The sequence below is a fragment of the Bos grunniens genome, chromosome 12 (assembly GCF_055505025.1).
Source record: "Bos grunniens cultivar Pamir isolate PY7600 chromosome 12, Bosgru_T2T1.0, whole genome shotgun sequence".
NCBI lineage: Eukaryota > Metazoa > Chordata > Mammalia > Artiodactyla > Bovidae > Bos > Bos grunniens.
In genome coordinates, this window is record NC_141176.1 from 5535311 (window position 1) to 5554762 (window position 19452).

The window sequence follows — 19452 nt, forward strand, 5'->3', positions numbered from 1 at the left end:
ATAAATAGGAGTTGACAATGAATTCTGAACTTCCTAAATGTTTATTTCTATGTTGCTTTCCATTATTTTTTTCCATCACTTTGAATCTCGACTCTTCTGTGAAACGAGGATAATTAAATTTGTAATATGGTGTGAAAGCTCATTCTGCTTGAAGCCTTTGTTCCACCAAGCCTCCTTATTGTTTGACCTGAATTTTCCATCAAAATTTAAAATTTAGATAAATAGTAATTAAGTCCTGTAGTAGTTTAAAAGCAATGTGTATATGCATGTGTGCATTTAGTCTGTCTGACTCTGCAGCCCTACAGACTGTAACCTGCCAGGCTCTTCTGTCCATGGATTTTCCAGGCAAAAATAGTGGAATGGGTTGCCATTTCCTACTCCAAGGGATTTTCCCAACACAGGGATTAAACCTGCATCTCTTATATCTCCTGCATTGGCAGTAAAGTATTTCAATTAAGAGCTCTTTAAAATATTTCATAACTTACTCTTGAATTAATGAATATGGCTTGAACAACTCTGAAGAGTGTGGATGCATTTTAAACAACACTACTGAAATGGGAAAATATTGTTTACATGAATGTGTAGTTTATGTTCCCCAAATATGTGAACTGAAATATCATATCACCTACATAAGATAGATTCTGAAATTTTAAGAAAAGTTTTTGTAAATTGGGTTATTACTACATGAATTTGATAACTGCCCATAGTGATTTTCTTCTCCCATTTATAAATTGCAAATGGCTGTTATGAAAATTATTAACTCATAAAATTAGATGTCAATAAATACAAATAAATTTAATCAAAATTTACTAGTTACCATTTATCTATCATTTCATTTTATTAAAAATTAATTTAGAAAATAAGTACATTTTATGGAGTCTCTATACATATAATTATCTTAAAATTAAAACATAGAAAAAAGGATCACATTAGTTTCTTTTTTTAATCTTTATTGAGTTTATTTATCTGGTGTGGTACACAGGCTTAGCTGCTCAATAGTATGCGGGACCTTAGTTTCTCAACTAGGGATAGAACCTGTGTCCCCTACATTATAGCGTGGATTCTTCACCACTGTACTGCCAGGAAAATCTCTACTTTTTTAGTTTACTACAGCTGTGGGGTTTTCAAAGCCTTAAAATATATAACATATAACATCTTAACATATAACCTCTGAATTGCATAGTTTCAATATTTTATAAACCATACCAAGTAATAGAACAAAAGGAAGATACTCTGACCAACATTGTTTCTGTTGATGTGATGTAAATTAGAGATAACATATATATATATATATATATATTTTATATATGCCTGCATACTAAGTCACTCCAGTCATGTCTGACTCTTTGCCACTCTATGGACTGTAGCCCACCAGGCTCCTCTGTCCATGGGATTCTCCAGGCAAGAACACTGGAGTGGGTTGCCATGCCTTCCTCCAGGAGATCTTCCCGACTCAGGAACTGAACTTTCATCTCTTATCTCCTTCATTGGCAAGTGGGTTCTTTACCACTAGTGCCACCTTGGAAGTCCATATTGATATATCTACACACATAAATATAAACATATTGTGGAAATTGTGAACACTGACCACCTGTTTTTTTCCCATGGACTGGCAATATTATCAGTATAACATAGAAATTTTCATTGCAGTTATTAAGAATGTAATAACTATGAATAAAAATGATCAAATAGGCCACCTTCAAATACATTATTTACCAACAGATCAATATTTCAACATGTTTCTATAAACAACCTTAGCTTTAACCTGAATAGCTTCTAGGTTTGAATCCGAGCCCTGGCTTACATCTGATCAGTAATCATATGACATCACAAATAAGTCATATTTTAAGTGCCTACTATGTATTAAACTATGTTAAGTTCTGTCAACTACAAAGACAAGATGGATGTGATCACTGTCTTCAACCATTCTCCTATCTAGACCACTTTGTGATAAATTAACTTTATGAATAGAGTTATAACACTGAGCCAGAGATTCAAAACTATTCAAACTTAAAAACATTAGTTATTTTGAGTGTAAATCAATTAGGTCTTTATTAAGAATATCGTGTACACATCTCAGCGCTTCCCTGGTGAATCAGATAGTATAGAATCTGCTTGCAATGCAGGAGTCCAGGATTTGATCCCTGGGTAGGGAAGATCCCTTGGAGAAGGGAATAGCAACCCATCCCCGTCTTCTTGCCTGGAGAATTCCACGGACAGAGACTGGTGGGCTACTATAGTCCATGGGGTTGCAGAGCTGGACATGACTGAGTGCCTAACACTTTCACTTTACACATCATAATGAAAAGAAGGAATGAACGGAAACTGATGGAGTATTAAATCTCTTGTTAGCTATCCAGCCTCAATATTTTTATTGTGACTGTTTAAAAATCTTATGCATTAAGTAGCTAGAGATGAAGCACAGAATTAAAATACTTCTATCAGCTTCTGTTGATTAGATATTATTTCATAGTTCAAAAGACTGCACTTTTCTTTTTGCCTGCTAGTCTAAGTCCTACTTTTTCAACATTGCCAAGTGGTCCTGCTACCATTTACTTCAAACTTAACCCAACAACAGAGTGTGATGGAAAATAATAACTGCTCCTTTGCTGAGACGTTACATGTCAACTTTTCACCTAAGGCAAAATTTAATGGCTGACTTGTGAATCTTCATTTCTAGAGATTTATTATGGAAACACTGACATAACCTTTAACCAGAGCAAACAGAGCCACTCTAATAAGCAGGCAACACCAAAACTAAAAATGCACAAGGAACAGAAAGATCCTGGCAGGAATTAATCTGCCATTTTCACACATCTGCCCAAGGGAAGCATTGTAATTGCAAAATTTACTCTAAGACTGCTGAGACTCATAGTAATTATGTTTCTTTTTTTTTTAATAGAAATAGCCACAGGTGGTAACAAATTGGGTTTTGAAACGGGGAACTGGGCATGCATTCTAACCCAAATTACTATGTAATTGTCTCAATCATATAAAAAAAAAAATCATGGAAAACCTCAAATTGCTCAAAATCAGAAAGAAAAAAAAAAAGTCTCCTTAAATGTATTCCCTGTCTTGTTTCTCCAAGCTTAGTCATTTTGCTTCATTTGTTGGTATTGGCACAGCTGATGTGAGGGCCACACTGCAAGGTTACTCTTGTCAGTAACCTTATCTTGACTGGAAGTGGGATTTGTTTACTAAGATAGTTCCCTTATTTTTAGCCTTATTATCATCTAAGAATAAATACTAGCCTTCCTAGAAGGTCAGGATCTGGAAATTCATCTAATAATTATTATCCGTGCATCTGCCAACACTTAAAGTATAAGGTTATAAACTTTTTTTTCAACCTATGTATTGTATCAAAATATTTCCTATTTTTCATATAATATCTTCTCTCAATAAATTGTCTTTATCCTACATTTAAATTCATGCATTAGCACCAATATATTTTCATTGCTCCTAAAATTACAAATGCACTTTGTGCCTATGCCATGCCAAGAAAGAGTCACCTATATCGCCAAACATTTCTCATTAATCAGAAATTTCCTATTTAATCAATCAAGATTAAAGTAAGAGAATAAGGGTTGGTTTAAAACAAAAAGAAAAAACACAATTCATTAATGTTACACAAGGTCATCCAAAGCTAAAATAATAAACATAAAGCAATCAAGTGTCTTGCCTTAAAACTATGTGAAGGTAAAATTGCACAGAATCTTTAATTCTGTCTTAATGGGAATGCTTGTAATGATAGATGGTTGATTTATCTTTCATTTTGCATGGTTTATATCTCCTCTTATTCATATTCTCAGTGCATTAAGTTGATTTGGGATAAACTATTTTAAAACAGATGCAAAACTGCCAAAGCAAAATAGAAATTTTGTGTCTTAAGAAGACACAGTAATAGAAGTCACCAATATCAAGCAATTTCCTGGGTTTTTGCTGATAGAACTATTGAAATCAAAACTAATTATTTTTCAAGTTGTCCAGAAATTCTTATAACTAATATTTATATAAAGATGTATAACTAAGCAATTGCCAAATTTGAAATGGAAAATATTTCCTTTTTGAAGCTAAGTTTATTTTTCTCAAAAATACTAAGGGATAACATTTTTTCTAGCAAGTTTTTCTAAGATTTTAAACATATTATTTCTCAAACATTCTAACTTCTTACTGTTACCTCATCTACTGAAATAGGGACATCAGTAAAAGTGCATTTTGGTAACCTCATACTGTGGATGGATAATCCTTCTCATGGCAATTATAAGTGCATATATATATATATATATATATATATATATCAGTTCTGCATATGCAGTTGCTCTGGTGTTATGGAAAAAGAGCAAAAATCTATCAAACATTCAGTCCTAAAATAATTTCAGTATACTCTGTTAAAATATACTGTGTGCAAAATAAAATGAAGAGCTTTTAGCAAAAGTTTTTACTGAAATGGAGGACACGAAAATTCTAGGTATAAGTATAATTCAATCATTGCTTAACAATGATTAGTGATTCAGGTAGAAATATTGTAAAAGTATACCAGTTGATGACTTATGCTTAAATTACATTTTTAAAGTTACCACCAAGTGGAGCTTAAGAAAACATACCTAAGCACCACAGTTGCTGGAAAGAAATTAGTTGAGTCATGCAAGTTAAACCTATCACTTAAAAATAAATATGCCATCAAAATAGCACTAGAAAAGTTGAGAATATAGTCATTATCCATATTATATATATATCCATATTAATATAATTTACAAACATGTATCCGGTGTTTCTTGAAAACAGCATATATCTACAAAACGATTATGAATATATAGCTTTGAAAACATAAAATAGAGCTTTAATGTTCACACTTTCATATTCTACAAAGGCTGCTTCTAGTTGACGAAAGAAGTAAACAAGAAATTTTCCTTTAAATGGTCCCTTTAATATGTTTCATTAATTAAAAATCAATCAAAAATATTACAAGCCTAAAAAATAAATATTTTTCTTACAGCGTGTATTCTACCAAATAAGTTTCAAGATGATAACCATCTTTACCTTGCTTGTTTTTCATTCAACACAAATATGGTTCACGACCATTTCAGAGAATAGAAATATATAGAAAATAACTCAAATCTTTAAATATTTCATAATGTATGAAATAAAATGCATTTCTTATACCATTAAATTATTTTAATATATTCCATTCCCCTAATCAGAACTAAGTCTATTTATGTAGATTAGTTACATCTAAAGTCTAATTTATCCAACCTGTATTTATCCTTTGATCACAAAGCTTGTTAACTTAAATGGTCTTTTATTGTTATGATTCATTTTCCCATAATTATGCTGTTTAACTGCCTTATTTTTTGAATAAATATATGCAAACGTGCCAATCATATTTAGCACAGTTATGCTAGATGCTCAATGAACTGTAAGAGTCATTTCACTACAATAAAATTCCTTGGAATAGATCCAGGGCAGAGCCTACAAATACCAGTAATCAGAATGTCACTAGGATCAGAACAGACAAATAGAAGTGTGTCGCATGTATATCAATAGATTCTCTCAAACACTGTCTGAAACCAATTTTACAGTCTATCACTGGAAGAACACAGTGCACAAGAGTGAAAAGTGCCACCCACACTCCACAACTTTGCATCTGTATTTTGCTACATCTTTTTTTTTTTTTTTTGCTTTACTTTAAAAATATTGAATTTATACTTCTGCAGTAGCAAGGACGCAATAACAGGCTTCTGCTTAGTCACAGGACAGAATGTTGATGCCATTATGAACTTCTTTATTATAAGATAATTTATTTCAGGAGACCAAAGGATAGCAATACATCACTGTCAAAGCTAGTGGTGAAAGCTATGACTAACTGTAAAATACTGTGTGCCTCTGAAGGGAATTCTTGTCAATGTCTCCTTTGCTAAAACAGGTTGACAATAGGTTAGTGTAGGTCCAATGAAGATTTAAAAGCGTTTCGTAGATGGGTGTCAGAAGTCAACACTATCTTCAAATTGATAGGCAAGATGACCATTATGTTAGTCTCTAACAAATAGACAGTCATTGGTTGAAGGAATTCAATAGGAAAAAAAAAAAAAAAACACCCTCTCCCTAATGACTTTACTAAAAGATGGCTTTAAGATAATGCCCAATGGGATTTATTAAACAGAAGCATCACTGAGGGGAATACATTCTGAAGCAATGACTAAAATCACAATTAACAGGTGCATTTGTAAGAATTTACCCACTATTGAGTGTATTGCAAAACTTCTCAGCGTAGGGGAGTTAAGTTTCACTTCCTAACTAGCATGAGACCAGTTCCAGTGGCTTCACCTTCCCCCTCTGGTTTCATCAGCAGGCTCCCAGCATATACTCTCACAGTGCCTCTAGACACCCCACCACACTACCTAGAGAATCAGAAAACTTGGGTTTCCTGCATTGCGGGCAGATTCTTTACCATCTGAGCCACCAGGGAAGCCCCAATCTACATAAACTCCAACCTACTGTCCACTGAAAGCCAGCTGTTCCTGAACTACTCTGGAATAACCGCCTCTATTTTAAGGAACTTCAAAATGTTTGAAGCTTGAAACAGTGAGATTATCAAGTTTAAAAATATTTTCAAGGGCCCAGGCTCTCCACCTGCGTGCCTTACCCCCGCCCGTCCCTTCGCGGGGCTCTGCGCCGGCGCGGTTCCCGCCGGGGCGCGCAAAATTAAAAAAAAAAAAAAAATATTTTCAAGGAAAAAGCAAGGTTTGAGTTCATCCTAGAAAAGAAAACTACCTTTGAAATAAAAATGTATAAAAATGGGCTAATATTTGTGCTTGACCTTTATGTACATTATACTGAAAACGTAAAGACATATACACATGTACATGAATACATTAATTTCTCCAGGAAGTTTGATTGTTCACATTTTCATAAATATGGGCAGAGCCAGCCTTCACTGAATTAAGGCATGTAAACCTTTATTAACCTTAAATTTTTTAAAATATTTTCTTAATTTACATCTCTTACTTATATAGATGTATTTCTACTGCATTTATTACATAAGCAGCACTAACAGTGAAAAATTTGAAACTGGAAAATAGTAGTGAAACATGATGAAGTATAAATATTACTGTTTTCAACAATATTAAATATTTATCTACAGATTTAAATATGTATATTTCTTAGTCTTTTAAGAGATAATGTTTGGGATTATTTTAAAAATAACATTTATTTTAACCTCATATAAATGTATATCTATGCAGCATAAAAAAGTGAATAAAATGTACTATAAGAGCAACTTTATAAATAAAACTTTTTTGGTGTTCTTATTTTATTTTTTGTTTGACTTGATCAATATAGTGACAGGCAACAGGTAATGCTTTAGAACATGTAAATTTATTTTCTTGAATAAAAATATGTTCAAGCAGTTGAAATAGGAACTTTAGAGCATGCTTTTCTATGGCCTGATTGCACACAGCCTTAAATAGCAAGATGATGCCAAGAATAAAATCCTCCTTCCAGACTTCTATATAATAGTATTATTGATATTACAAAATTCACTCATAGAATTCAATAAAAATTATAGAGTCACTCAAAGAACTTAAATAAAATTAAAAATCATCTTACTCTTACATTTTAAAAGACTGATAAAGATGTAAGAATAAGACCTTAAAGATACTAAAGTACTATCTAGCTAATATTTTGAAAATTTTCTTGAAAACTAAAAAATATTGGTTAAAGAAACTATTACCTCATGAGCAGTTAGAGCAGCTGATACTAAAAGTGAGCCTAGGGGTTCTAGTTCATATAGTAAAAATGTTATGACTTTTGTTTTTTTATTTATTATAAAATAGAGAAATGCACAGAGATTTACACTGCAGCTGAGATTTTCAAAAGCAAACACAAAACTAAGAATAAAAATAATAACATATTAAGAATGATAATAATTTGAATTTTAAACTCTTCTCCAAAGAAACTCAAACTGCTGAATATCCACCTTAATTGCTGAGTAACTTTTAAAGTTTATTCCTACTTTATTCGTACTATTTTTAATATAGTAAAAACAGGAAGCCAGCTTCCCTGGTGGCTCAGATGGTAAAGAATCTGCCTATAATGCAGAAGACTCAGGTTCAAACTCTGGTTTGGGAAGATCCCCTGGAGAAGGGAATGGCAACCCACTCCAGTATTCTTGCCTGGAGAATTCCATGGACAGAGGAGCCTGGTGAGCTATAATCTGTGGGGCTGCAGAGTCAGACATGACGGAGCGACTAACACTTCAACTTCAAAAACAGAAAGATATGTTTTATGATTGTGTATTCACGTGAATTTGAAGTAGAACTGAAACCTACCTTTTAAAAAAAACTTAAAAAACCGAACTGGACAAGATAATTCTAGAGGCATGCAGTAAGATAGGGATATTCCCTTCCTATTCAGCCCATCACAAACCCTAGAAATAGAGATGTATATCAAGTTTATGGAAATAAGTGCATGTGATTAATAAAATGGTTTCATCTTGGAATAACACTGCAAAAGATTCTTGAAAATCATGAATGGAAAAAAAGTTATTCACATACTTTGTGATTGTTACTGAAATGCCTACCATACCAGAGTATGAAGTTTTGAAAATTGTGGTCTTAAGAACTCATCTGGGCCCCAAGCCAAAAATCTCTTGTATTAGAGAAGTAGCAATAAGACAGACAACGGTTAATGTTGCTAGGAAAGATGTATTTTGTCTTTCACCCTTTCATTCTAAGATACTGACTTTATTATCTACATTATGATACTAGAGTCCTCTATGCCTCAATCTCATTTTTATATATTTGGATTGACTGAAGGTATTTTCATATGTTTAATTCACTTTTATTGAAAAGGCCATCCAGGTATATCAAAAGGATTTCCTCTTCCAGGATAAAAAGTCTAAAGTCAACCAGAATGTGAATCTTTTAAAATTGAACTGTAAAACACTGTGTAAGAATGTATTCCTTTCAAAAATTTATTTTAGTATATCTTATTCTGTTGGCTCAACATACTTTCTTCTATGACAGCATATTAAGATGACTACATTTTATGTGCTACCAATAAAAAAAAAAAAACAACTGAAAACACAGAAGTTTAAACAAAACTGGAAATTCTCCCACCAGTGAGAAGTCCCCAGCCTCCTTCCTCTTTGCAACCAGGCCATCATTGAAAACACCTGTGGAAAATTTACCCAGCTACCTAGTAATTCTTGATAAGTCACGATTAGCAGTAACTTGTGACAATTTGTAATGACCTCCACTTGATTTTAGATTCTCATACTAAACTATGAAATAATTCACATGAAAACTGCTCCAATGAAGAGTGCTTTTATAAATTTGTGTAATAATCTATTTGTCTAACTGACCACAAAATCTGTGTTCCTGTTTTATTCCAAATTACTTTTGTGGCTTTAAAGTTAATAAGATATTTCATTATAATAATATTGTATTATGATTCACACTACTGAGGATGTTTTAATCACTAGTCAATTGTTTGAACACTTTATAGATTGACTTTAAATGGGCTGAGAAACTTGAAGAAAATCTTCAATAAAATACTTTTTCACAAACCACTGTTTTTACACCAACTTACATGATTTTTTGGCATCTATTCTCAATAAAAATTCATGCCAAAAAATCTATAGATATTAATCCTAAAATTTTAGAGCCTGCAACTCACACAAAATCTTCTGAAAAATTTTAATTTGCGTTGTAACATGAGTCTTATAATCCCAAAGTTCCTAAATTTCATTTCACCACCCTTTAACAGTGTATCTCAAAACAGTATGATTTTTTTTTTTCATTTTATACTCTGCGAATATTCTAAACAGCACCCAAGATGCTGGAAAATAAAGATAAACCAGACCCAATAGTTCCTTCTTCATCTGTATTCTGTGGATTAAAATTCTTCCTTCAGAAAGACATGGGTTTAATAGTATGTTTCCTCAGCAGGTTGTGTTAAATAAACACACATTAATAAATGAACTTGAAACAAGAATATGGGATGCCTGAACACTTTAATTTGAGCTTGTCAGTTCTGCACAAAGTGTTTGCAGCACACTAGTTTAAAAAAGAAAGCAAAAAAGCAAGGTCACTGTACTCAATTTACTCTGTTCCCCATAATAGGCACTGAGAAAAACTTGACACAGTTACAAGGAAATGAACATATTAGGAACTTAAAAGGCATCCCTTATAAGACTGCAAAAACTCCCAGTTGTAGAAGCAATATGGGCAACTGAGCCAGGTTGGAAACCATTTCAAGAACTTAAACTTATCCTGTGTCTTTATGTCATGAAGTACGATTCTGGAAGAAAGGGAATAGCAGGAAAACAAGGAAGTTTGCCTCCTTTGTTTTCTGTTTAAACTCTCTCTCCCCAGCGTGTGTGTGTGTGTGTGTGTGTGTGTGTGTGTGTGTGTGTGTGTGAGATTTGCCCTGGCTCAAGTTTTACTGCTAATGAGAGGAATCATCATCATCTGTCCCTCGGGCAATGGCCAGATTCAAGACGGTATGGTGTAAACACTGCTCAAGGACCCCTGTCCGTCAAAGCCTCCTGGGTACTTCCACCCAAGATTGCTTCTCCCTAAACTGATCAGGAATCAGGCTTGCTGAGGATTTCACTGCACAAACTTCATTCTTATTGGACACTAAATAAGAATTCAACTCATAGTACTTGAAGAGGAAGATTAAGCACTAACCCTCTGTGATATCTTTTTAACTGTCAATGGTAAAACTATAAGAAAGTATATAACAAGTGTATTTATAGAAATTATCATAAATACCAGTTTTACACACAGACTTTCATAGAAACTATAATTTTTATGGGAGAAATTTCTTGTTCAGTTTTATAGAGATCGCCAAAAATCATGATTACTAGTGCATAGCAAACATTGTAAAAAATGGGATTTAAAACTACAATGGATACTCTGGTATTCAGTAGTGTTCAGTATGAGTCTGATTTACAAGGACATTAAAATATTATAAGACACTGTTTTGCTGAGTTTTACTATTTGTTACACTTCTGTTTAAAATGATAAGATTATGAAATTCTACTACTCTGTTTTATAATAATAAATGTTTTTAATAATAAAAACATTACTGAGTCAAGTGTCACTAAAAGGTATTTGTTTTTCTAAAGCACAAAATTCTGAGTAAATTATTTTCATTTGCCCCAAACTAATTTTCCTCCCAAAATGTCACTTTCAGTAAACTCAATTTCAAATTGCAAGTATTGCTCATCCAGAGTAATCTTTAGCAACACACATTGATAAGCAAAAATTAAGTTTGTTTTTGTGACACAACCCAATAGTAGATAAAGAAACTAGGCAATAACTAAACACAGTACAATCAACTGCTTTTGTTAGTCTAGAGCCCATGCTGGGTCAGTTAGTTTTTTTCATATACCAATAATGTGAATCTACTATCTGATTTATATTAAATATCACTTAGATATACTGAAAATATGCAGTATGCAAACTAAATGCATCCTGGAATTCTTTTGGTACAGGTGCCTTTAGTGCAACTTTGCCTCCTGTTTTCACAGCAGAGAATGAGACCAGCCCTCCAATGTACTCTGTTCATCTCTCAGTGACTTTAAGGAAACAGATCAGGAAAACCACAGGACAAAATAAATATAAACTTTTCATAGATATATATAAGTCATATCTAGAGCCTATACTTTTTCAAGTTTCTCAAAGATCTTCAGAATATAATTCACATTTCCAAGCTTAAGCTACACTAATGCACTGTCTGCAGTTTCAGCTGAAGAATTAATAAGATTTGTGCCCTTTAGAATACTTTTTAAATAGAAACACTGATTTGGGGGTGGTGGTAAAAACTGGTATGATTCAGGCTCTGAAAATTCTGACGGCTTGTTGGTTGATATGCTGTACTTAAGTAGTTAGCCTCTTTTAAAAAGTAATTAGCTACTTAATACTGGGGAATACATTTCTTTTGCCATCAGATTTTTTTTAATGAAATACAAAAATTTTAAGTGAATTAACTGAAAAAAATGTTCTACTCTAGTAATCCTCTGTTGTGGAGAGAAATGCAGACCAGCAAAGTAAAATAAACTGTGAACACTGAACCCGGGTAACATTTTAAAACCTATAAAAAAATAAACGTCTAAAATGCAACAAAAGTAAGACATTTTACATCTTATAAATTTTCGACTATTCACATGGGAGGGGTTATGTGTAGACTATGCTGTGCAGGCAGTGGCCCAAGTGGAAATCCTTTTCCGTAAGTGCCCCTCTCACAGCTGCTGGCAGTGTGGCTCTTCCTGTTTCAAAGGTTTCAGGACAGCTCCCCAAGCCAGCAAGAAAGTGAAGTCCCAGTGATGCTAAAAGTCTCCTACCTGAATTATGGACATCCGCGTGGCTGGGGTCTCGCTCGCGTTAGTCCCTTGTCCGGTAAAGCTGGTGTGGCAGCCCGCGTGGCCCTGGGGAACAGTCAGGTTGTTGGAGGCCGGTTTGAGATACATCACCTCGGACCGGGGCGAGCTGAGCGGCAGGCGCGTCTGGTAGTCGAAGTACATGGGGGAAGTGGCCAGGGAGGGGCTGCTCACCACATTCATGACGTTCATGGCGTTCCTCTCCTCCACCTCGCTCTGCACCAGCATGATATCGTTTTTGTTGATCTTCTTCTTCTTGCCCTTGCCCCCGCCCAGCTGCGGGTGGCTGTACTCGGCGATGCGGCAGTTGTAAGTGCGAATCTCCTTGTTCTCGCGCTTGCACTTAACAGCGATGGTGATCATGGCCGCTAGGAGGATGATGGAGATGGTGCTCAGGGTCACGATGAGCGGCAGCGACATGTCCCAGTGGCGCTGCTCACCGTTCACCCGGGGAACGCCCTCGGGCAAGGAGCCGCTCACCGAGCGGATGATGAGCTTGGCCACCGCGGACAGGGTGGGCTTGCCGTGGTCCGTCACCTTCACGACCAGCTCCACCACTGGCGTCACGTCCTCCCAGAAGGGGTGCAGCGTGCGGATCTCGCCGCTGGATGGGTCGATTTCAAACAGGTGGTCGTCGTTCCCGTCCACGATCTCGTAGGTGAGGCGCCCGCTCTCGCCGAAATCGCTGTCGAGGGCGCGCACGGTGCTCACCAGGTAGCCCAGACCGGCGTTGCGCGGCACCTGCAGCTCGGCCGTGTCGTTCTGCAGCGTGGGCAGCACGATCACCGGAGCGTTGTCATTCACGTCTAGCACCGTCACCCTCACCGTGGCGTTGCTCTCCAAGTGCGCGGGCGCCCCGGAGTCCTTAGCAAGCACCTTGAACTCAAACGCCTTGGTCTGCTCATAGTTAAAGGAGCGCAGGGCGTAGATGGCCCCGTTGGTGGGGTTCACGGAGACGTAGGTGTAAATGGACACGTCGCCGATGTGCGAGGGCAGGATGGAATAGGACACCGTGCCGTTTTGGCCCAGGTCGGGGTCCTGGGCCAGCACCGAGCCCAGATACTCTCCTGGGATGTTGTTTTCGTGCACCTGCAGCACGTAGAGCCCCTTCGTGAAACGAGGCGGGTTGTCATTCTCGTCCAGAATCTTGACGGCGAACGACTTGGTGGAGTTGAGTGGGGGCGAGCCCCCGTCCCGCGCCACGATCGTCACGTTGTACTCGTCCTGGGTCTCGCGGTCCAGAGGGCGGTCGGTCACCACCGTGAAGAAGTTGTCGTAGTTCTCCTCCAGCTTGAAGGGCACGGAGCCTCCCGGGCCGCCAAGGCCGCCGCCGCCGCCCGGCCCGCCTCCTCCCAGGACCCGGCACTGCAGCTGCCCGTTCTTGCCCGAGTCTCGGTCGGTGACCCGCACCAGGGCGATGACGGTGCCGGGCGGGGCCGCCTCGCTCAGCGCCCCCTGGCGCACGGAGACGAAACCGATGGACGGCGCGTTGTCGTTGCGGTCGATGAGCTTGACCGTGACCTTGCAGTGGGCCGGGATAGGGTTGGGACCCAGGTCTCGGGCCTGCACGTCGATCTCCAGCATCCCGTTCTCCTCATAGTCCAGGTTGCCCTTGACCCGGATCAGGCCGGTCTTGGGGTCGATGGAGAAGAGCTCCCGCACGCGGTCGGGCACGTAGCTGCTGAAAGAGTAGAGCACTTCGCCATTGGGACCCTCGTCGGCGTCGGTGGCGTTCAGATCAATGACCACGGTGCCCAGCGGGGCGTTTTCGGGCAGCTCCACCAGGTAGGAGGGCGCCTCGAAGACGGGGCTGTTGTCGTTCGAGTCAATCACCTTCACGTTGATTTGCACCGTGGCGGAGCGCGGCGGCTCGCCGCCGTCCAGGGCGGTCAGCACCAGAGTGTGATGGTTCTGCTGCTCGCGGTCTAGCGCCTTCTGGATAACCAGCTCTGGGAACTTGGAGCCGTCGCCGCGGGACTTGACGTCCAACGCGAACAGGCCGTGGTCATCGCGCGTCAGCAGGTAAGTGCGGAGCCCGTTCTCGCCGGCGTCGGGGTCGTGTGCACTGGTGAGCGGGAAGCGGGTGCCCGGGGCCGCGTTCTCTGAGATGTCCATCTCAATCTGGTCCGAGGGGAAGGAGGGAGCGTTGTCGTTGATGTCCTGAATCTCTACTTTGATCATACAAATCTCCTTGTCATTGGCGAACACCTCGAGGGACAGCTGGCACTTGGCGTTGTGGCGGCACAAAGACTCGCGGTCAATGCGCTGCTTGGTGTAGAGGAGCCCGCTGTCCGCTTCCACGTCCAGCAGGTGCGGCGCCGAGTTCTCCAGCACCCGATAGCTGCTAGACTTGCTTCGCCCGCCACCACCGCCGCCTCGCTCTGAGGGCGGAAGCCCGGGCTGCAGTCGAGCATCCTTGCCGATGTTGCCGATCACCGTGCCGGCCCCTTGCTCCTCCGGCACTGAGTAGTTCAGGTTTTTGAGCGTCAGGGCAGGAGCCCATAGGAGGAAACAGCAACAGATGGAAAGATACATCCCAGACCGGCGGGGTGTTGGCAGAAGCAGCCGGACTGGAGGGGCTAGCGGATGGGTGCGCGCCAGCTTGGGGCTCCGGGCGCAGCTTCCGCGCCCGACGCGAGCCACAAGTCTCTGGATCCTCTCTTCCTTCCGCTCCCGGGATGCGGCACCCGGCGGTCTCTCCTTATTCCGCTCAAGTTCCCCGAACCTGTTGATCTACAGCATCCGCACTGGGCTGGGAGCAGCGGTGCAGCGGAGCTGCAGGGACACTGAGCAAGGCGGAGGCTCCCTGCGGCTGGGGGCGAGCCCGGGGCTTTGTCTCTCCCTCCTGGACTTCGGGCGACTCAAACTTGAGCGATGAGAGCAGCGATAAGAAGGAAATCGCGTCTGGGGAGGATGGTAATGAGCTGAAGAATCCGTAGGTTTTCCTCACTCCCGCTAGGGCGCTGCAAATCCACTCCAGCTTTTTGCCTCCGGAATACTCTTCACATCGGGTGGGGGAGGGAGCTGGGAGGTGTGTCTCTAGGCAGATCAGAAAGTGAAATCCTTACTTGTTTCTCTTCTTCAGTGATGAAATTGATGGGAATGAGGAACAACGAAGAGAGAGAGAGTCAGATATATTGAAGCTTCCCCGAAGCCTTGTGAAATGTCTGCTTGCTTCGCGGGTTGGTCTGTTTTCAGGCAGTGTTTTGCTGCATTTAGAGATCTAATCTCGCATTGGCGGCTGAGGCAGCGGTGGCGGCAGACTGCATCTCCAAGCCAAGGGTGTTTCTTTATTATTATTATTTTTTTCCTCCTTCTCTCCGTTCCGAACAGCCGAAGGGAGGGGAGGAAATGCAGCGCAAAGAACTAGTGTCCGGATTTGTAGTTTCCTCCCTCCACGAGGCTCCTCCCTCTCTTCCTCGGAAAAGGCTCTCCCCAAAGTCGAGGAAGCCACAGCCTGATCTGCGTTTGCGGTTGGAGTCTGTCGGGAGGAGGAAAATGTAGAGATGTATCTCCGCCTCTGTTGGTAGAACGCACTCTGATTTCTTACGCTGAGCCAGTAGCCGCCGCTACCATCCCATTCTCTGCCCCCGAGCAAGGACTTCTCTCCCTGCAGTTTAATTCCAGTTTGCTTTTCTTCCCAGGCGAAAGGAAATCAACAGGCAACTCATGGTTGGATGTGCAGATTTGAAGGGGGAGGGAGAGGCGGAATAAAAAGGAAGGGGGAGCCACCCTCCCAGTCCTCGCACACACACTCTCCCTGTCTCTCGCTAGAAGGGAAACAGTCTCTGCATTCAGAGGGTTGGGCTGTCAAGTGCCTCTCTTTTCTTTCTATTCAGCATCTCCTTCCAATGGCCCTGCCTCCCAGTCCTCTTCATCTAGAAAGGAAAACCTTGGCGAGGAATAAAAGTGGTGAATATTTGAAGCGAATAAAGTGCGGGCTTTTTCTTTTTTCTTCAATTTTTTTTTTTCCTATAGTAGGAGTGGGTTGGATGAAAGGAACACATCAAGGTTTGGCGTGATGCATTCTGCAGTCTCGCTCTCGCAGTCTCTCTGGGCGAGTCGCGAGGGCAGCGGACTAAGAGCTGCCGCCGCGGCGGTCCAGCCGGGGCACCCGCCCCGGGGAGCTACCGCCCAGGGGATGCTAGGCACGGGTCTGTCTACACATTATCTCGGATTCTCGAGGCGCCTCGACAAACGGGAATGACACATCCAGAAATGCAGGTGTTCCGATCTGCCGGATGAGTCAGAAACAGCGGAACGAATCGAATTCACTCTCGCCTCATGGTCCTCCCTTCACAGACATTAGTTGTGGCTTCTTCCTAACGCTTTCTCTGACTCACTCTACAGAAAGAAAAGCCAGATTCATGTTTTGGGGAAAAAAAGAAAAAGCGAGAGAGAGGCAGGGAGGGGAGGAGGGAGGTGAAGCTGAATCCAGCAGCACTTTTACTCTACCTCTTTCTGCCGGAGTCCGAGGCTCTGGAAAGCAAGGCGTCTGTTTTGCTAGGTGTTTTTATTTTAAAAATAAAGGCGTAAAGGAACCCCCAAATCTTTCAATCTTGGGTGAGAAAAAAAGAGAGAAAAAAAAAATCTGGATTAGAGAGACTGTTCACAGCTTAGCTCCGCATCACAGTTCACGATTTTCCTGTCAGTGTTTTCTATTCACAAAGTCCAGGACTGGTGTGCGTAGTTAATTGTGCAGTCCGTTGTGGAGGCTTTTTTTTTTTTTTTTTCCTCCTTTTCTGTCACGGGTGGTCTCTTTCAATCTGGTGCCTGACAGGATCAGCTCACAGCCTGGGAAAGACGTGCGGATTTCAAAGCAAATAAATCCATGTCCGCAGGCACAGCACCGATGGAAAGGAAAGGTAAAAATTCAACAGTTGGAGCGGCGTCCCCCCGGCCGCCCTCCGCTGCCGCATCCGCCGGGCTCGCAGTCCCCGCTCTCTCCCCAGCGCCTCTCGCTGACTGACTCTATTCACCCCACGCCGCCGCTTAAACATTGATACTGATTCCCCGCCAGCCAATAAGCGCGAGGCGCCAGGCCCGGCCTCCCCGGCCCGCGTCCAATGGGAGCGCCGGACAGACGACGGGGGCGGGGCCTGTGGCCCCGGCGCCTCAGAGCCATTGATCAGAGCCGCGAGACGGGGCCCGGCCGTGCTGGCCCAGCCCCGCGCTCGCCGCGGCGGGGGCGCCCCGGGCCTCGCCGCAGGGTCCCCCGAGTCTTAAACTGCCGGGAGAAACGCCTCCTCCGTCTTCCTCTGGAAAAAAAGAGAATCTGAAAAAAAAAAAGTTTGACAGCAATTTATTTATTGTTTTATCCGATGTACGCGGAACCCGGAATCGCAGAGTGCTTGCAGAATAAGATAGCTGCGGTCTTCCTGTTGGGCTTCTGCTCTCTCTCTCTCTCTCTCTCTCTCTCTCTCTCTCTCTCTCTCACACACACACACACACACGAACGCACGCGCCGTACATTCACCCATACCAAGGGAGACGTAGATCTTCCGGCTGCGCGTGTACCCATCTAAATGAGGTGCAGAGGGGTGTGTACTTGTTTCTCAGGCAGGGTGTGTGTGTTGTGTATTTCAGTGTGTGTGTAAATGCGAGGGTGATGGCGCGCCCGCTTCTGCCCGCGCCGCTGCAAACAAACCTCGAGCAACAGCAATCAATATGTAACTTTCTGCATCCTCAGAAATATCAGCGGTCCCCCGGTACCCTGGCAAGGAAAGTCACTTGATTATGAAAGTGCTTCAGAAGAAAAGCAGAATGAAAGAGAGGCCATGTCTCCCCAGAGGAAAAAGCGCCTCTCCTTTAAGGAGAAAGGCTCACGGGCAATTTAAGCTTGGAGCTTGTTAAAACCCAAATCTGGCTAAATAATACTTAAAGCTTTACCCTTTTCAGTAGCCAGCATCTCAGCCCAGATTCAAAGTAAAGCGGACATCCATATACTCACGCATAATAGTTTTCAAGGTATTCTGTTTACCGTGATCTTGCAATTGAAGTTCCATGTGGAAATTTGAATGCTGTATCCTTAAGACCAAGTAGGTGTTGATGACCGTATTTGCCAAAGCCTCTACGCGTAGAAACTGAAACATAAACATGAAGACAGATCAGTGGGAAATCTGGTAAGATTTGTACTTTCTAAGTAACACCACCACCACCACCACTACACACACACACACACACATACATAAACAAACACCCACACAAATACACTCCTGATTCATCTACTTTTTCTACAACTTTACGTCCTAATCTCAGAGATTCTTTCTCCCCAAACTATTATCACAAACATCCATAAGGGAGGACTTCTTTGTTCATGATCCAGTCATTCTGGGAAAGAGTTAAGAATGCAAAATAAAATTGAAGTATTGAAATAGAAAAGGTGAGTGTTTTGATTGCTAGAGTATTGATCACAATTCATAAATACTAAAGTAAAGTTGCCATTTATAAATTGTGAATGACTAACACACAAGCCTGTAACATGAATCATTCAAGATTCAAAGAAATCAAATCCAGACCAATTACAAGAAAGTTCTGATGACTGTTGTTGGGATAATTGCTTAAAGATTCAGGTAAAGGAGCTATTATTTCTCAGAGGATTCAATGAGATAACCTATAGTATGAATTTGCAGATGATTGGATCCAAAGTTCACCAGTTCTTTAAAAGACTATCTTTAAGAGTTTAAAAATGTAAAAAGGAATTCTTTACAGCCAGTCCTTCAAATCCTAAAATGTCTTTGCATTTTGTGAATAGGTAGTTTGTCATGCACATTCATTTGCTAGACAGGAGAGCTAGAGCTTTGTTGAAAGCTAGGTTATTTTGCGAAGTGGGTGCCTAACCACATTGCCCTGTGAAACATTTCTCAAGCAGGGGTTAGTACCTCTATCCTAACGTGTGTGTCTTGAAATCTGAGGTGTAGAGGCTTTAAAAGCAGCCACTAACTTACGTCAAGAGTAGAGGTTACACATTCCTTTATTAATCATTACTTTTTTTAAATATGAAAAATCTGTGTTTTTTTTTTGCATTTCTTACTCATTCAAGGAAACTCATAAAATATTCTTACTTG

General features: G+C 40.8%; 1 protein-coding gene across 5 annotated transcripts in view; it reads right to left on the reverse strand.

The window, feature by feature from the left end:
• Nucleotides 1–17355, reverse strand: part of PCDH17 (protocadherin 17) — a 120356-nt gene extending 103001 nt beyond the window's left edge. For 4 of the 5 annotated variants that reach the window (XR_015137577.1, XR_015137576.1, XM_086328465.1 and 1 more), the window contains exon 1: nucleotides 12350–16967. Coding sequence is in view for 3 of the 5 variants with exons in the window: in XM_086328465.1 (XP_086184591.1) it covers nucleotides 12350–14920 (2571 nt within the window). In the remaining 2 variants the exon portion in view is untranslated. Of the gene's footprint in view, nucleotides 1–12349 lie in introns of all 5 variants that reach the window. The other variant, XM_086328464.1, reaches the window with a different exon arrangement.
• Nucleotides 17356–19452: the final 2097 nt, after the last annotated feature.